This window comes from Meriones unguiculatus, chromosome 8 (genome assembly GCF_030254825.1).
Source record: "Meriones unguiculatus strain TT.TT164.6M chromosome 8, Bangor_MerUng_6.1, whole genome shotgun sequence".
Taxonomy (NCBI): domain Eukaryota; kingdom Metazoa; phylum Chordata; class Mammalia; order Rodentia; family Muridae; genus Meriones; species Meriones unguiculatus.
This window is the reverse complement of record NC_083356.1, coordinates 121,179,679-121,195,148: the sequence shown is the minus strand read 5'-3', so window position 1 is coordinate 121,195,148 and position 15,470 is coordinate 121,179,679. Positions and strand designations below refer to the sequence as shown.

Genomic DNA, 15,470 nt, shown 5'->3' with positions numbered 1-15,470 from the left:
GGTTTCCCCTCATTTCCTGGAGGGAATGGCCCTTCGGGTCAGAGCCGCCAGCAAACCCTTGTTTTTGTCACCCCTGCTCCCTCTCCTTCCTTCTCACTGAACCTCAGGAATGGAGAGAGGAAAAGCTATTGCACTCTTCCCTAGCGAGTTTTACAGCTGTGGGGGTGGGGGGACAGGGGAGCTTCTTGTTTAAGAAATGTGGTCTGATTTGTTAAGCTCACCCATTTTTCCTTAAACCCATGGTCTGTTGGATATTTACATATTTTGGAAAATGTGTAAACAGTATTTGAAAACACAGCATTTCTGGCCGCCCTTCACTTGTCCCGAGAGCCTTTTGAACACACTCAGCTGTGCAACAGAGCCTCACAGATGTGAGCAGATGTGGGAAACCCTTGTGTGGCTCTCACCTCACAGGGAGCTTCGCCAGGGCTGCCTGTGACGAGTAGTTGAGCCTAGCTGGCTTCTGGGTTTACAAGCTTACAACACCCCACCCCCACCCCACCCCCCAAAAAAGGGAAGAAAAACAAACAAAAAAAAACAAACCACATTTTAATGTTAAGACTCTAAGGAATCCTTTCAACCACACATAAAATAACACACACTGTTGTTGAATATTAATATTTATTATTTATTTATCTTTTAATTAAACAGCAGTTATTCCTAAACCAGCTGTATACCCAAATCACCACACAGAGACTAGGATGTATTTAGTTAACCTAGAGCACAATGCTGGGCAATGATTACTCCATCCTAAACCTCCAACCCTGCATAGTTTTCTACCATTCAGATTTTACCCATTATACTTGCTTTTAGTCATATCGTAGGTCTGGTTCTTCTCTCCTGGTGATTCCAAGTTCTCTCCTCTCCAATCTCTCTTTTTCCGACTCTCCCACTTCCTTCCTTCTTTTCCACTCTGGACCAAGATGTCCCACCCATTCTCTCCATTGCTCAGCATTGGCTGGTTGTTTTATTGACAACACAGAGAACAAATGGTGGCAAGTTCACACAAACTTGAGACAGGTGATGCTTAGAATAAGCATCAAAATGCAATGTCCGGATTGAAACCAGATAGTGGGGTAGAGAAATCAGCATTTGAATGAACAAGGATAAATTGTAAACATTCCATAAGAACATTATACCAACACACAGCATATGTTAAGACTGGGAACAACAGAAAAAAATTAAGCTAGAACTTACAGCTGATGAGAACCAAGCATAAGGCAGGATGATGGAGGGAAAGGTTGGAGGCACCCTAACCTGAGTGGAAACAGAAGCAGCACTAGAAAAGTACCACGAAGACTCTAAAATTATAATTGTCTGGTCCATTTTGATCAGTGGCAAGCACATACCCTTATCAGAATCACCTCATGGCTTTCCCCCAGTAAAATAATCAGAGCTTTGTTGATGACGACATTGGGTTAAACATGCCCAATTGCTGCCACTATCGGAGAAGGAATGTTAGTGTGCAACCAATATAAATACTTGCAGGGCTGGAGAGGTGGCTCAGTGGGTAAGAGCACTGACTGCTCTTCCAGAGGACCTGGGTTCAGTTCCCAGCACCCACATGGCAGCTCACAACTGTCTGCAACTCCAAAATCTGACACCCTCATGCAGATACACACACAGGCCAACACAAAGTAATATAAAATAAGTAAGTTATTTAAAAACAAAACAAAGAAAAAAAAAACAAAAAAAACTACTTGTCACCTGACAGCTGGAGCAGGAGCCAATCCTTGAGGTCAGGAGTTCAAGAGAAGCCTGGGTAATAACAGTGAGATCCTGGCTCTAAAACAAACAGAACAAGCACACTTTTGCATGAATGGAAAAGGTAGAAAGAACCAAGTTTTAACAGTTAAATAGAGGTAGGTTTCAGTTTTATGCCAAGTTTTGGTACATTCCTCTCTGTGTGAAGAATAAAACTCTTTGCTGAAAGTTCAGTTGTATTTGAATGTTTGTTTGATATTGTGTATGTGTGTGTGTTTGTGTTTGTGTGTGTGTGTGAGAGAAAACGTAAGAGACAGTGTATGTGTAAGTGTGTGTATGAAATGATGTTAAACCAGGAAATGAATGCCTTATCTTTCCTCCCCGTCTCTGTCTCTATTTCCCTCTCTCCCAACCCAACTCTCTGCATGGGTGTGGGTTGTGTGTGCCAGGGCACAACTGTCCCTGGATTAGAGGACACCTTGCTCGAGTCCCCTCTTTCTACCAGGTGGGTCCTGAGGATTGAACTCGGGTCTTCAGGCTTGGTGGCAAGCACTTTGCCCTTCTGCGCCATCTCCCCAGCCCTCAGTCGGCATTTTTATAAAAATAGAGCGGTAAGCAGCAATCCTTTGGAGTTTGGCTTAAGGAAAAGGAATACTGTCCTTTTGGTGAAGGCTGTCATGTGTTGCAGTGGGACCACAGGAGGGGCCTCATGGTATCTTACAATTTAAAGAGGTCGCACTCATATCCATCTTTGCGGTTTTAGATGTGTTTCTTCCCTCAGATGCTTTTATACTCTTAAAGACCTTAAAAAAAACGTTTACATTTCTTTGGATGTCTGTCTGTTACCTAAGGTTAGAAGGGGGTGTCAGATTCCCTAAAACTGGTATTACAGATGGTTGTGAGCCACCATGAGGGTGCCGGGAACTGAACTCGAGTCCTCTGCAAGAGCAGTAAGTACTCTTAACCATGATCCATCTTTTCACCCTAAGACAATTTTATATACCCAAATTATATTGCTTGTTTTGATTGTGTAATGCTCCTTTTCCTTATTTCCTGGGATCAAGAGGTTACATGGCCCATGATTGACGGAGTGGGACCTATCTTCCAAGGAAGTATTTCTCAGGGTTTTTCAATCTGTCACACATTTCCAAATATTTAGAATTTCCCTGACGTGGGTCAGATAGGTAAGGAGGACCACACTGTTGTTTTCACGTTGTGTGACGGATAGTGTGTGCATTTAAAATATCTTAAGGCTACTTACTGAATTTTAGTATACATGCTGAAAAGCATACATAAAGTGCATTTACTGTCTTCAACTACCATGCCATGTATTGATGACAGACATTTGGGAGGTCTTCAGGCCTTGGGCTACTGTAAATGGTCGGGCTGTTGGCGAGTGTATGTATCTATTTCTTCAGGGCATATACTCAGTGGCAGCGTCAGAGGCTTAGAAGGAGTGCAGAGAGAAGGCAGGCTGGGAGAAGCAGAGGCCAGGGGGTCGGGGGGGAAGTGCCTCAAAACCATCCAGGGGGTCCAGGTGGCTTGGTTACTCTGTGTTGGTTTTAACAATGCTTTGTTTCTTCAGCCATCATCGTGTACAGACTGCCATGGACCTGGAAATGCAGCAAGCTCTTGATGAAATCCATCCACGCGGGCTTAAATGCGGTGGCCGCTATCCTGGCCATCATCGCCGTGGTGGCCGTGTTTGAAAACCACAGTGTCCAACAGATCCCGCACCTGTACAGTCTGCACAGCTGGGTTGGACTGACAGTCGCCATACTTTACGTCCTACAGGTCCGTGTCTCCCCGTCTTTACAAAGGAAGAGCAAAACGGCTCAGTGACTGCAGGAATTTTCTAAGCTTGCTGTTTCTTTTGTGTCCAGGATAACTCTTTCCGGGAGGGGGCCGTGAACCTCAGAATTCACAGTCTAGGAACCCAGATGTGTGATGTCTCATTTTGATGTCTCTTAGACTAGTGTTGCTCAGTCTTCAATCCCATGTTGTGAATCAGCTCGGCTAGGCAGGAGCTTTGCTGCATTTTTAGGTTAAAATTATCACCTTTCCTAAGTGATAGTGCTGATTTTTGTTTGTTTTTTTTTTTTTTAGAACTTTTTGCGAGACTTTGGAGTGATTCTTTCATTTACTCCTTGCGCGTGCATTCTGAAAACACTGTACTGTACTGAAACTTAATGGTGCATGGTAGCTATCCAGCAGTTCTGTGTCACAACAGTAAAAGTTAATGTTCCGAGTCTTTGGGGTTCCTCACCACTTTGCTGAAAAATCTTGGCAAATGGTATTGATTCAGTGTCCTTCCGTGCTATCACGGTGTGTATTCAACTTCCTGGCTGGGACATCACTGTGAACTTTACTTTTCTATGGCTGCAGAGTGAGACACTAGAATGGGTACATACAATCCCAAAGCTTGTCCTAAAATAAACGGCCCCTTTAAGAAGCAGGCCCTCTTACTAGACACTGACCATTTTTTCTTCTAAACAAACACATATTTTTAAAACCTTGAATCATGATGCATTTTTATTAAACAGTGGGTGATCTCTATGGACACTCTTAGCTATTTAAATCTGTTAGCCATCCTGGAGTTACGAGTTTGGGATGGAAAGGAGCCAGGCAAGAGGAAGATGCAGAAAACAAAACAAAACAAAACAAAAGCACTGTACCCAAGGTGATTGTTCTAATCAATAAAGAAAACAGCCCTAGTTGGGTAGCTTGCTCAGACATGTGTCCTCAGGGTCATTTCCCTTAGTTTCCAGCTACTTGTGCATCTGAGAGACCCCTTCTCCACCGTCCCCAGCTGTGAGCCTTCTCCCCTCAGGAGTGAAGGTGGTAGGAGCCATTGATCTGTGGGTTGCTTGGGGGACCCAGCAAGCACACTAGCATCTCTGTGGGGCTTTGTATTCTTTTTGAAGGTCAGCTCCCTTAGCTTTCCCTACAAGGCAGAAAGCAGGACACAGCCACAGGCCGCACCACAGCAAGCACTCTACGCATTTCCCTTCATCCTTCCGATGAGCCATCTGGTACGGCCTCAGGAGCGCAGTGGGAAGGAGCCTGCCTTGAGCTACACAGTCAGTGGCAGAGCCGGGACACAGACCCCCGTCAACCTTTTCTTCCCCTGTTTCTGTGACTCCCAGACTGATGCCCTAGCTTATGTGCGAGCATTCTCAGAGAAGGGCCATTTAACCCGCTGAGGGTAAAAACGAAACCAGCCAACTTCGTATTTGGTTTCCTGTGAAGGTCTCCATGCATACACGGTACATTCTTACTTTACCGCTGGCCTAGTCGCACAGATGGCAGTGGGCTCTGCCAATGTAGAGAAGGTACGTGGCTCTGTGTCTCTGAGTGCGTGGTTAAAATGGGCAGGCCAAATGCCTTTCCCGAGTTACGTGCTCAATTACCCCTGGGACGGCCGAAGTGGGTTTCTTTAGTGTCTGCCAGTCATTATTTCCCCTTTTACTTCTTTTATCTTATAATAACTTCTTTAACATTTATTTTTCATAATAGTAGGATTAGTGAATAAGCAGTATAATGATTACATAGATAAATGAAGATTCCCTAATTAAATATGGCTGTTGTAAGAAGTTATTAATATTTACTATTGGTTTATCTTCTAGTAAAGCTTGCTGCTAATCTTAAACAGCTGTATAACCAAATCACCACACAGAGACTGGGTTTATTTAGTTAACCTAGAACACAATGCTGGGCAATATTTACTCCCTCCTAAACTTCCAAGCCCTCAGTTTCCTAACATTTAGATTTCCCACATTATACTTGCTTTTTGTGAAATCTTAGGTCTGGTTCATGCTCCAGGTCCTCCAAGATCTCTCCTCTCCTCCTCTCTTCTCGCCCCTTCTCCTCCCACTCCTTTCCTGCTCTCTAGCTCCTCCCCTCTTTCCTGTCCTCTGGCTCCTCCCATTGCACAACATTGTATCTAGTTGCTTTTTTGTGTCCTGTTTACACAAGAGTTGAGACAGGATGCTTATAATGAGTATCACAATGCAATATCTGGATTGAAACCAGAGAGTTGGGGGTGGGGAAATCAGCATTTGAATTAACAAGGGTAAGGCGTATACATTTTAAAAGAACATTATACCAACATATGGCTTTATGGCTTTTAATCAGATTTCTCTAAAATGTGTGCGCGCATGCATGCATGCACACACACACACACACACACACACACACTACAAAACCTTTTATTCTTTACTCTGTATCTTAATATGTAAGTTAGAGAGAATTTAGAAGTTAACAACAACAACAACAAAAGAACCTAGAGTGATGACACACCCTTTAGTCCCAGCATTCAGGGGGCAGAAACAGGAGCATCATTGTGAGTTCAAGGCCAGCCTAATCCACATAGCCAGTTCCAGGACAGCCGGGACTACATAATGAGACCCTATCTCAAAGACACAAACAAGCAAACAACAACAAAAAGAAGTCAGCAAAAGAGAGAACACTTATTCTAAGCCATGACAAGCCTGACTAATAAGACAAAATGTCCAACACTCAGAATTCAGAGATATAACAACAGACACAACTGACGCTAGGCAGGACAGATGGTTACAGTTAATATACATATAATATAACTGTGTATGCTGAGTATCTGTGAAACTCTAGTTTCAATCCCCAGCATCCCCCCATAGTTATAGATGATAATATAATTAAAGAAAGAAAGAAAAAAAAAGGATTTCCCTATTGCCAAATATAACTAACAAATTTGATCCAAAAAGAATTAAGAAACATATAAAGATGAATTACTATAGGAAAAAAAAAAACAAAAACAAACCTAAAGTCATATGAAATCCAGAGATTAAAAAGGCATCAGATCGGGGCTGGAGAGATGGCTCAGAGGTTAAGAACACTCTTTGTTCTTCCAAAGGTCCTGAGTTCAATTCCCAGCAACCACATGGTGGTTCCTAACCATCTATAGTAAGATCTGGTGTGCAGGCAGAATATTGTATAAATAATAAGTAAATCTTAAAAAAAAAAAAAACAAGTAAAAAAAACAATTGTGGAGGTGTTAAAATGTCAACCTTTCTTATACATAAGTGATGAATAAAAATTATCAGCTATCTCAAAATTTAAAAAAAAAAAAATTCAGACATTTGGCCTTTAAGAAAGGAGTCCTTTGTTCAAGGTTCCTGAATAAACTGCATTGAAAAAAAAAAAAAGAAAGGAGTCCTTTAAACTATTCCAGCCCACTGGAAGGCTGTGAGACCTTCTTGGCTGTGGGCCTATGTGCTACACATCTGCAGGATGCAGCTGTAATTATGGTCGCCATTACCAACACCCAACATCAGATATTAGATTAACCAGAACACTAAAGATACTTCCGTCAAAAGCACAAGTAACACATGAATACTTGCTACCATATTGTCATTCAGCACTGTTTTAGAGAGGGGGAAATCTATGATAAATAATTGTGACTCACTTTTCAGCTTGTATGTCACATAACATGTGTCTAGAAACCAACAGATGACTAGAAGTAGGGAGTTTGGAGTGACAGCTGGTTTTAAGAGAGTGTATGTAACTTTTGCCTACTCCAGCAGTAAGCACCTTGTAAAAACAACCTGCTGGGTTCTGCTGAGGAAATGGCTCAGTCAGTAAAGTGTGTGCTATGTATGCATTAGGACCTGAGTTCAAATCCTGCCAAACCTATGGAGAAAGCTAGGCACAGTGGAGCACCTGAAGGAGGTATGTGTTAGCCAAACTAAAATAAATACAGGTAGAAGGACAGGAGGGGCTGGAAAAGTGCAAGTGTGTGTAAGAACATTTTTAATGTTATAATAAATGCATTTAACAGATTGTATGCATTTAGGAAAACATACATACCATACCACATAATAGAAAAAAAAAATCTAGATTAAGGACCTAAATACAAGAACCAAAGCCAAGGAAAAGAGAGAAAAAAAAATGTATACAATCTCTATGGTGTAAGATAAAGGACCAGGAAAAAAAAAAGATAGAGGACCAGAAAGTTGGTGAGAAACACAAAAACCATATAAGGGGAAATGCACATTTACTATACAGTATTTTTTTAAGTGTGTGACACAAGACATTGAAGTAAACAGAATGAAGAAAAGCTGTCACACATGAATAGTCATGTCTGAATGGGCAAGCCACTCCAAACATTAATAATAAAAAGTCAATCAAACAGAAAAGACGTGGGGCCGCTGAAACAGCTCAGCAGGCGAGGATGTCGCTGCCGAGCAGGACAGGCTGAGCTGGATCCCTTGGGCCTTTGCTCTAGAGAGAACCAGCGCCTGTGGGCTGTCCTCAGACCTCCCCGTGGCCATTGTGGCACCCGCTTGCCCATGTACTTGAACTCACTTGAGAGAACGCAGCTTGGTTTATCCTGATGAAATGGACCCATTCCGTAGTGTTCCTGGGAAAGCTGAGCCTGGTAGTAAGAGCCGCTAGAAAGCTAAGACTCTCCAGCAGCGGAAGGCGCTTCTGAGCCGGCATGTGGAAAGCCGAGCTGTGCTCTGAGTTGCAGTGAGGAGAAGGGACTGCACAGAGCAGCCCTGGGTCTGCATGGGACCTTGCCCGGTTCACCACCAGCTGGGTCTCCTGGGGAGACTTACCGAAAAAGAGTAAATGCATCCAGCTCAGCAGGAAATAAAGCAAAGCAAACCAGCCAACCAACACCACCACCAACAAAAAACCCAGCACGGGCCTGTAAATCCCACATACTCAGAAGGCAGAGGCAGGAGGATCACACAATAAAAACTTAAAGAAAAAGTCTTGAAGTTCACATACCCTCTTTTTTTTTTTTTTTTTTTTTTTTAGACAGCAGGGTACAGTGGCACAGGCCTGTAGGCCCAGCATTTGGGAAGTGAAGACAGGAGGATCAGAAATTCTGCTTAGTGAGGTTTCAGGTCAGCCTGGACTCATGCATCTATTTCTTAAAGGGAGACAAAGTAGCACAGCAGAAGATAGTCATGTATTTAAAGAAGAGTACTAACTAACAGAGAAAAGCTCAGCCACTTAAAACAGACTCTATGGAAGTAACCTTTTATTACCTAATTACAGCAGAGCCTTAGTTTTCTACTGTGATAAGAAAGACAACTTAAAAAGAAAGTGTTTAGTCTGAGCTACTGTCTCAGAGGGTTAGAGTCCGTGATGGCAGAACCAAGGCATGATGGCAAGAATTGCTGAGAAGTTATTGCTGAGAAGTTGATCTGAAAGTAGGAAGGAGGGAAGGAGGGAGAGATGGAAAGAGGGAGGAAGGAAAAGAGGGAGACTGGGAATATCAATAGTCTTGAAACCTCAAAGCCTGACCCTAGTCACTCCTCTTCCAACAGGCCCACACCTCCTAATCCTCCCCAGCTGAGGACCAAGCATTCAAACATTTGAGCCTATGGTGACCACACTCACCACAGAAGATCACATGAGCTATTTTTTAAATTTATTAGATTAGAAAGATATAGGAAAATTAAAAAAAAAATCATCTCTCCACCCCTAGATGTTTAATCTTTAAGCATGATTAGAATCACATTTGTTTGACTTTCATCTCTAAGTCATATGCTCTAGGTTTTACTTTCGCTTATGTCCTGGGGGAGAGTGTGTTATGTGAAGAGCTGCATCCATGGTGATGATTCCTGCCATTAAACAATGTCTTCGGATCGTGACCTTCAAGTCTGAACACACACAAGTCACTGGGACATCCTGTCCATATGCGGATTTCTCAGTCCTTCTGTGTGTGTCTCATCAAAGAGGGGCAGTTATACCGCTGATCTCCCGTCTTCTCTATTTTTTTAAAAAATTTGATTAGACATGTAAATCCCAAATCAGTACTTGGAAAAAAAAAGTTCCTTTAAATATTTTTGTTTTTGTTTTGTTTTCTAAAACAGGCTTTCTCTGTGTAGCCCTGGCTGTCCTGGAACTCACTCTGTAGAACAGGCTGGCCTTGAACTCACAGAGATCCGCCTGCCTCCGCCTCCCGAGCATTGGGACTAAAGGCTTACACCACCACTGCCTGGTGGAAATTCAATAATCTGATAGCAACTACATCATCTTTATTTTCTCAAAGAGAGGAAACTGCTTACTGGTCAAGAGACAGGGGACAAAATAACAGAACCATGGGGACTGAACAGGCTGCAGCTTATGCAGAACTCTGACTAGCGTCAGTAAAGAAGTGTTGCACCACAGGCTTAGTTACTGAGGGAATTAACACAGGCAGCATTCGTTTCTTCCTTGTGAAGCACCGTCAGCTTTTTTCTGTTTCTGGTTTTGAGACAAGGGTCTCTCTGTAGCCCTGGTGTACTAGAACCAGGCTGGCCTTGAACTTACAGAGATCTGACTGCCTCTGCCAGCAGGTGCTAGGATCAAAGGTCATGCCACCATGCCTGGCAGCAGTTTCTAGGCACATAGCTTTGTAGGCTGAGCAGACTGAACTATGTATCCTGTGGTTGGTTTTAGGGGGAAGAAAAAAAAAACAACAAACCTATTTTCCTTCATACTCAGTAAACAAATTGATAGATCCTTAAGATAGAGTGTTAACTATTAAACAAATTAAACTGGGTGAATGTGTTGAAATGAAAATATCTGCCCATCTCCAAAATATACTGCTAAGGAAAAAAAAAAGATAGAAGTGCCCCAGTGTATACATTTACAAACAACTGTGTAAACTGGGCACATTCAGTCCTAGCACTCAGGAAATTGAGGTCGAGGCAGGAGGATTGCAAGTTTGAGGTCGGTCCAGGGAATCAACTCTGTCTCAAAAACAAACAGATACACAGAGAAGGAGAGGTAGAGAGAGAAAGAAAGAAACGGAGAGAAGAGAGACAGACACAGAGATAGAGTTTTGCTTGTGGGCGTTAGGAATATTCTAGGATATTTGAGCCAGGGATTATTATAGCTATTACCTTTTGAAGTTGCATAGAGAAATTTGCTGTTTGTTTCATGCCCCTCAGTTCTGCCTCTGCCCCTTAAGTGCTGGGATTGAAGACATGTGCCACCACCCCTCGCTAGAACAATAACTTACAACTGAAGTTAAATGGTAACCATTGCTCTGGGGTTCAGCTTGTTGCAGGCTTTTTCATCTTCCTGCTGCCATGGGCTCCGATCTCCCTCCGGGCACTCATCATGCCCGTACATGTGTATTCTGGGCTCCTCCTCTTCGGGACAGTGATTGCGACAGTCCTCATGGGCATGACAGAGAAGCTGTTTTTTGACCTGTGAGTTTGTAGCCTTCTTTCTCTTAATACTTAAGCTAGAAAATGTGACATATTTCTTCCCTGGGAGAATATTATATAGATATCCATTTAAAAACAAGATTTATTTGTATTTTGTGTGTATGGGTGTTTTATTTAAGAAAGCATCTCTGTACTATATGCATGCTTTGTCCTTGGAGGCCAGAAGAGGGCCTTAGATTGCCCTGGGACTGGAGTTACACGCACTTGTGAGCTGCCATGTGGGTGCTGGGAAACGAACTTGGGTCCTCTAGAAGAGCAGCAATGCTTTTAACTGTTGAGTCATCTCTCTAGCTCCATAAATAGACATTTTAATATTAAAAATTTAAGGTTAGAATATTTTAAAAATCATTTCTCAGCCCGTACATATAGTATAATATTACTAAAACTATGGTAGAATTATTGGGCTTTGTGAGTTGTGCATTTATTTGGGGGCATGTATTTTATGCTAATTGTAATTATGGTATGTATGCATTTTTGCTTGTATCTTTTTCCAGTTTTTAAGTGATATGAGATACCCCAAGTGCTATATCCTTTTCTTAACTTGTGATTTTTTAATAGTTTTGTGGTATTCTAGAGTGTGAGTCACGGTGAAACCTAAGTGTCTCTTTAACGCCATGCTTTGAGGACATGTACTTTGCCGCTCTACCAGGCTTCTTCACCCGAGCAGGTGGATTCAGTGCCTTCTCGTAACCGGGCCTGCTTTGTCTTTCTCCCTAGGAAAAATCCTTCATACCATACCTTCCCGCCAGAAGGTGTTTTTGTCAACACCTTGGGCCTTCTGGTGGTGGTGTTTGGAGCTCTCATCTTTTGGATTGTCACCAGGCCCCAGTGGAAGCGTCCTAGGGAACCGGGCTCTATCCCTCTTCAGCTAAACGGCGGCACCGCGGACGCAGCGGAAGGCGCGATGGCCATTAGCTCCGGCCACAGCGTGGACACCGCAGACGCAGAGTTAAGCGGCGAGGGAGCAGCCCGGAAAAGGACCGTCGGCCTCGATGACGCTGGCCAGAGGTCCACCATGTGAAGTGTAGACGCCGCCACGTAACTTCTCTTCCAGCGTCAGCTTAGCTTCTCCTGCCGTAGGGGACTTGGGTTCACAGTGCCAGTGGGTAGCGGGGTCACCAGGGGGGCCTGCCTGAGAGCGAGTGCGTTGACCGAGGCCTGTGAACTTGACAAACGCGAAGGGACGTGGTCAGTATAAGCTGTAGCTGTGTCCTCTCTCTTCCCGGGGACCCACGCCTTGGATGTTTCTGCCTGTGGCTTGTCTGAGCACTCTTGGCCTCTCCCTACTCCCCATTAATTCCGGGAGCGCACGGCGATTTCAGAACTAGGTAGAACCTGTCTTAACTTTGAAAATAAAGTCACGAATACCTGGAACGGGTTTAGACCATTGTGCCTCACAGATGCTGTGAGCAAAACGAGGCGGGGGTGGGGACGGGGTGCGCTTTTGGAAAATAACGGGTTCTCTTCCCCCCGCCCCCCTCGATGGCCTTTTGCTTGCTCCCTCCCTCTCCAGACAATTTGGGCTCGCGTGGGCCTTGGACGTGAGAGTCTATATGAGGGTGTTTTGGAGCATTTGCTGGGTCACAGACAGCTGAAGAGGTCTCTGGCTAGCCCTGGAAGGTTTGCCAACAGTCCGGTCCCCAGACTCCTAGGAGCTGGCGTACCTTCACCGCCCAGCTTCGGAACCCCGAGCAAGGCAAACACGCCCGAGCCCAAGTCCCCCAGGTCCCTGCTTTGCAGCGAAGAACGCTTTCCCTCGAGTTTTCTTTTCCAAAGTGCTTCGCTGGCTCTTCCTGTGTGCCAGCCACTCTCCTCCCGGGGAACTATACAAATACTAGCTCCTTTGTCCTCCAGACCGACTTTGTTACAAGCCCCGTTTCAGGTGGAGATCTGAAGCTTGGAAAGGTTAGTAAGCTGGCCCAACATCACACAACGCTTCAGCCGGTGGAACTGACATCCAAACCCTGGCAGTCTGGCTCCTCTGCCCACAACCCACATTTCACTCTACTCCTTTCCTCACTCAAACTAACTGGCAGCATTACGGCCCGCCCCTGAGTCAAGTCGCTGATGGAGTCTAACAGACTTTCAGGGCGCTGCCTTGCCCTTGGTCCTCTTCCAAGGGGACCCCTTATATGATGGGAAAGGAGCCATAAAGACTTGGAAGTAGATCTCAGGGCCTCAGCCACTGCCAACAAGCCAGAACCTGCCTCGATGCCCTTTTAATCTTAGCAGGGCGTCTGGCTTTTTGACAGGAAGCCCCAGACTAGTGTGCTCCCAGCTTCCAAGATGAAGTCTTTAGAGTACTTGTCCCTCAGGATCTTAGTTTAGATGCTGAACAGATTTTCATTTGGAGACACTTGTATCCCAGGCTGCTCTTTCCTGGAGCCATCGGCAGGTTCTTTTCTAATTTTTCTTGGGTGGGGGGGGGGGGAGGATTTGAAGTTCTTAGCAAGGAGCTAAGCTTTGCAGGGAGATTGAAACGTGCTGACCTCTCACGTGGCCAGACCTCTCTCAGCTCCGACCCCGAAAGCTGCCCCAGTAACTGTGCTGAAGTGATAGCTCGGGACACTGGTTGTTCGTTGGTTTCTCTGCGTTTTCTGACTAGGTTGCTTGGGCACAGAAGGGCGAGCCTATAGTTCCAACTGCCTGAAAGGCTGATATCCCAAGGCTCAGTTGAAGGCCAGAGTGGGCAACACAGTGAAAGCTTCCCTTGGGTTTCTGGTTTCTCTAGTTAACCCGGGTTGGCCTGGCCCTTTGCGTAACCGCGGGTGACTTTGTGATGCTCCTTGCCTTCATGTCCTTACAGCATGACAGGCAGCTTGCCACCAGCCACCGTGTGCTACTGCAGCTCTGCCGTCTAAAGTAAGGATAAAGACAAAACAAAACACAAGGGTTTTAATGTGGAGGGGAAACAAACAAACAAACAATCTTACAGTTTATCGCAAAATACCCTTCACACGTTTGGTGTGTACATCGTTGTTTCCAAAGACAGAATACAAACCTACCATCCATCAGCTCTCTTAAACTCCATGACAGTTCAGAATTCCCTCGATGCATCCCTGCTTTCTTCTTCCTAATTAATCCTGTTTGCAAAGTTGGTAACAGCGTCAGAAGGAATGTGAGTGACTGACCCAAGGTCATTCTTCAGCTAGATAGAGTTCAAGGCCAGCCTGCAATGCATGCCACTGCATCTATCTCAGAAGTCCAATAAATAGGTAGAATTTGTATGTGTGCTAAGAAAGAGTAATTACATGGCTTTGTGTAAATGATGACTCACCATAAAGAGCTGGGTCAAATCCCAGGGTTATTTTGAGGGGGAGAATGGCAGGCTAGTAACTGAGGCCCAGGAATCATGGCTGGCTTTCCTTTCCCCATAGGCCCGCAGAGGCTATCAGTGCAAGGCTAATTGTGTGGCACTAGAATAGCTCCATTGCAAAGTATTTGAACACCCCTCATCTCAGCCCTTTATTTTCTCTCGAGTGGGCTAATGGGAGGGTAATATTATAGGCACTCCTTTTCTTTCTTTCCCAGCTTTTATGAAAGGATACATAGCACAATATATCGAGAAGATCTTTCTATTTGAGACTCTTCTTTTAATGGGCTCTTTATTCTAATGATAATTATACCTTTATCTTTCAAAAGCTGATGTTTCCTACCTAAAGCATCTCCCCCCAAAAAATATCACATTAAAAAGTCTGCAAAGAATAGGGGAGAAGAAAGGCGTAGGTATCAATTCCAAACAGTGATTGAAACCTCCCAAAATAATTATAGCGTATATCTTCTGCAGAGATAATCTGGCGTGGATCACCCCATAATCTAATTTCAGGAAAGAAAGCTTCACTTCAACACAGATCTACGTCAACATGAAAGCCTTCTCTTTCTCAGGCTTTAGCAAGAAATCACAATGAATATACTTTATTGAATTAATGTCATCAAAAATGTACAGCTCTCCTGGGCTTGTGTCAAGCAGAGCCTCCCCTCCATGGCACTCTCCTCCTGTTAAGAGTGTGGCTTCCTTTCTGTCTGTACAGTTAGAGACAGCAACCGGGACCTTACAATGAAATGATAGATTAAGGCAAGCACACTTTTAAAGGACTGGTGACAAGTACTTTCTGTTTTCTAAAGGACACCAGTGTAAATTGTATGCCTCATTTTAATTAAGCTTTCTTCCCTGCCAAGCTGGAAAACCCAGTTCATCCTCATTCACCATCGCTGCACATGGAAATGGAAAGGAGGAAGTCACTCCTCAGCTGGATTTTAGTTGTAATGTGATGAAATATTTAGCTATAAATGTCCATTGTTTTAGTTAAGTCCAACAAGAAACTATAACTTCTATGTCTAATAGAAATGCAAAAAAATAAAGAAAAATGATTGTTCTTCATTTATGAGCTACTTGAACACTTTAAGTGGAAAATAATTCTTTCTACAAATTTGTCTTTTTATCTCAACACATTGATGGAAAAGTATTATCTTGATTATTTTATAATTTTGTAAGGAAACATGTACATCTATTTTTCTTGACTTTTAATATATCAATAAAAAAAGCTACTTCTAAGA

General features: G+C 43.8%; 1 protein-coding gene across 1 annotated transcript in view; it reads left to right on the top strand.

Annotated features, from left to right (window-relative positions):
* The window catches only part of LOC110549827 (plasma membrane ascorbate-dependent reductase CYBRD1), a 25,525-nt gene extending 10,055 nt beyond the window's left edge, over window positions 1-15,470 (top strand). Inside the window, exons 2-4 of the mRNA XM_060390470.1 lie at window positions 3,290-3,498; window positions 10,741-10,895; window positions 11,631-15,470. Of these exons, the coding sequence (XP_060246453.1) occupies window positions 3,290-3,498; window positions 10,741-10,895; window positions 11,631-11,934 (668 nt within the window). The 3' untranslated portion in view covers window positions 11,935-15,470. The remainder of the gene's footprint in view (window positions 1-3,289; window positions 3,499-10,740; window positions 10,896-11,630) is intronic.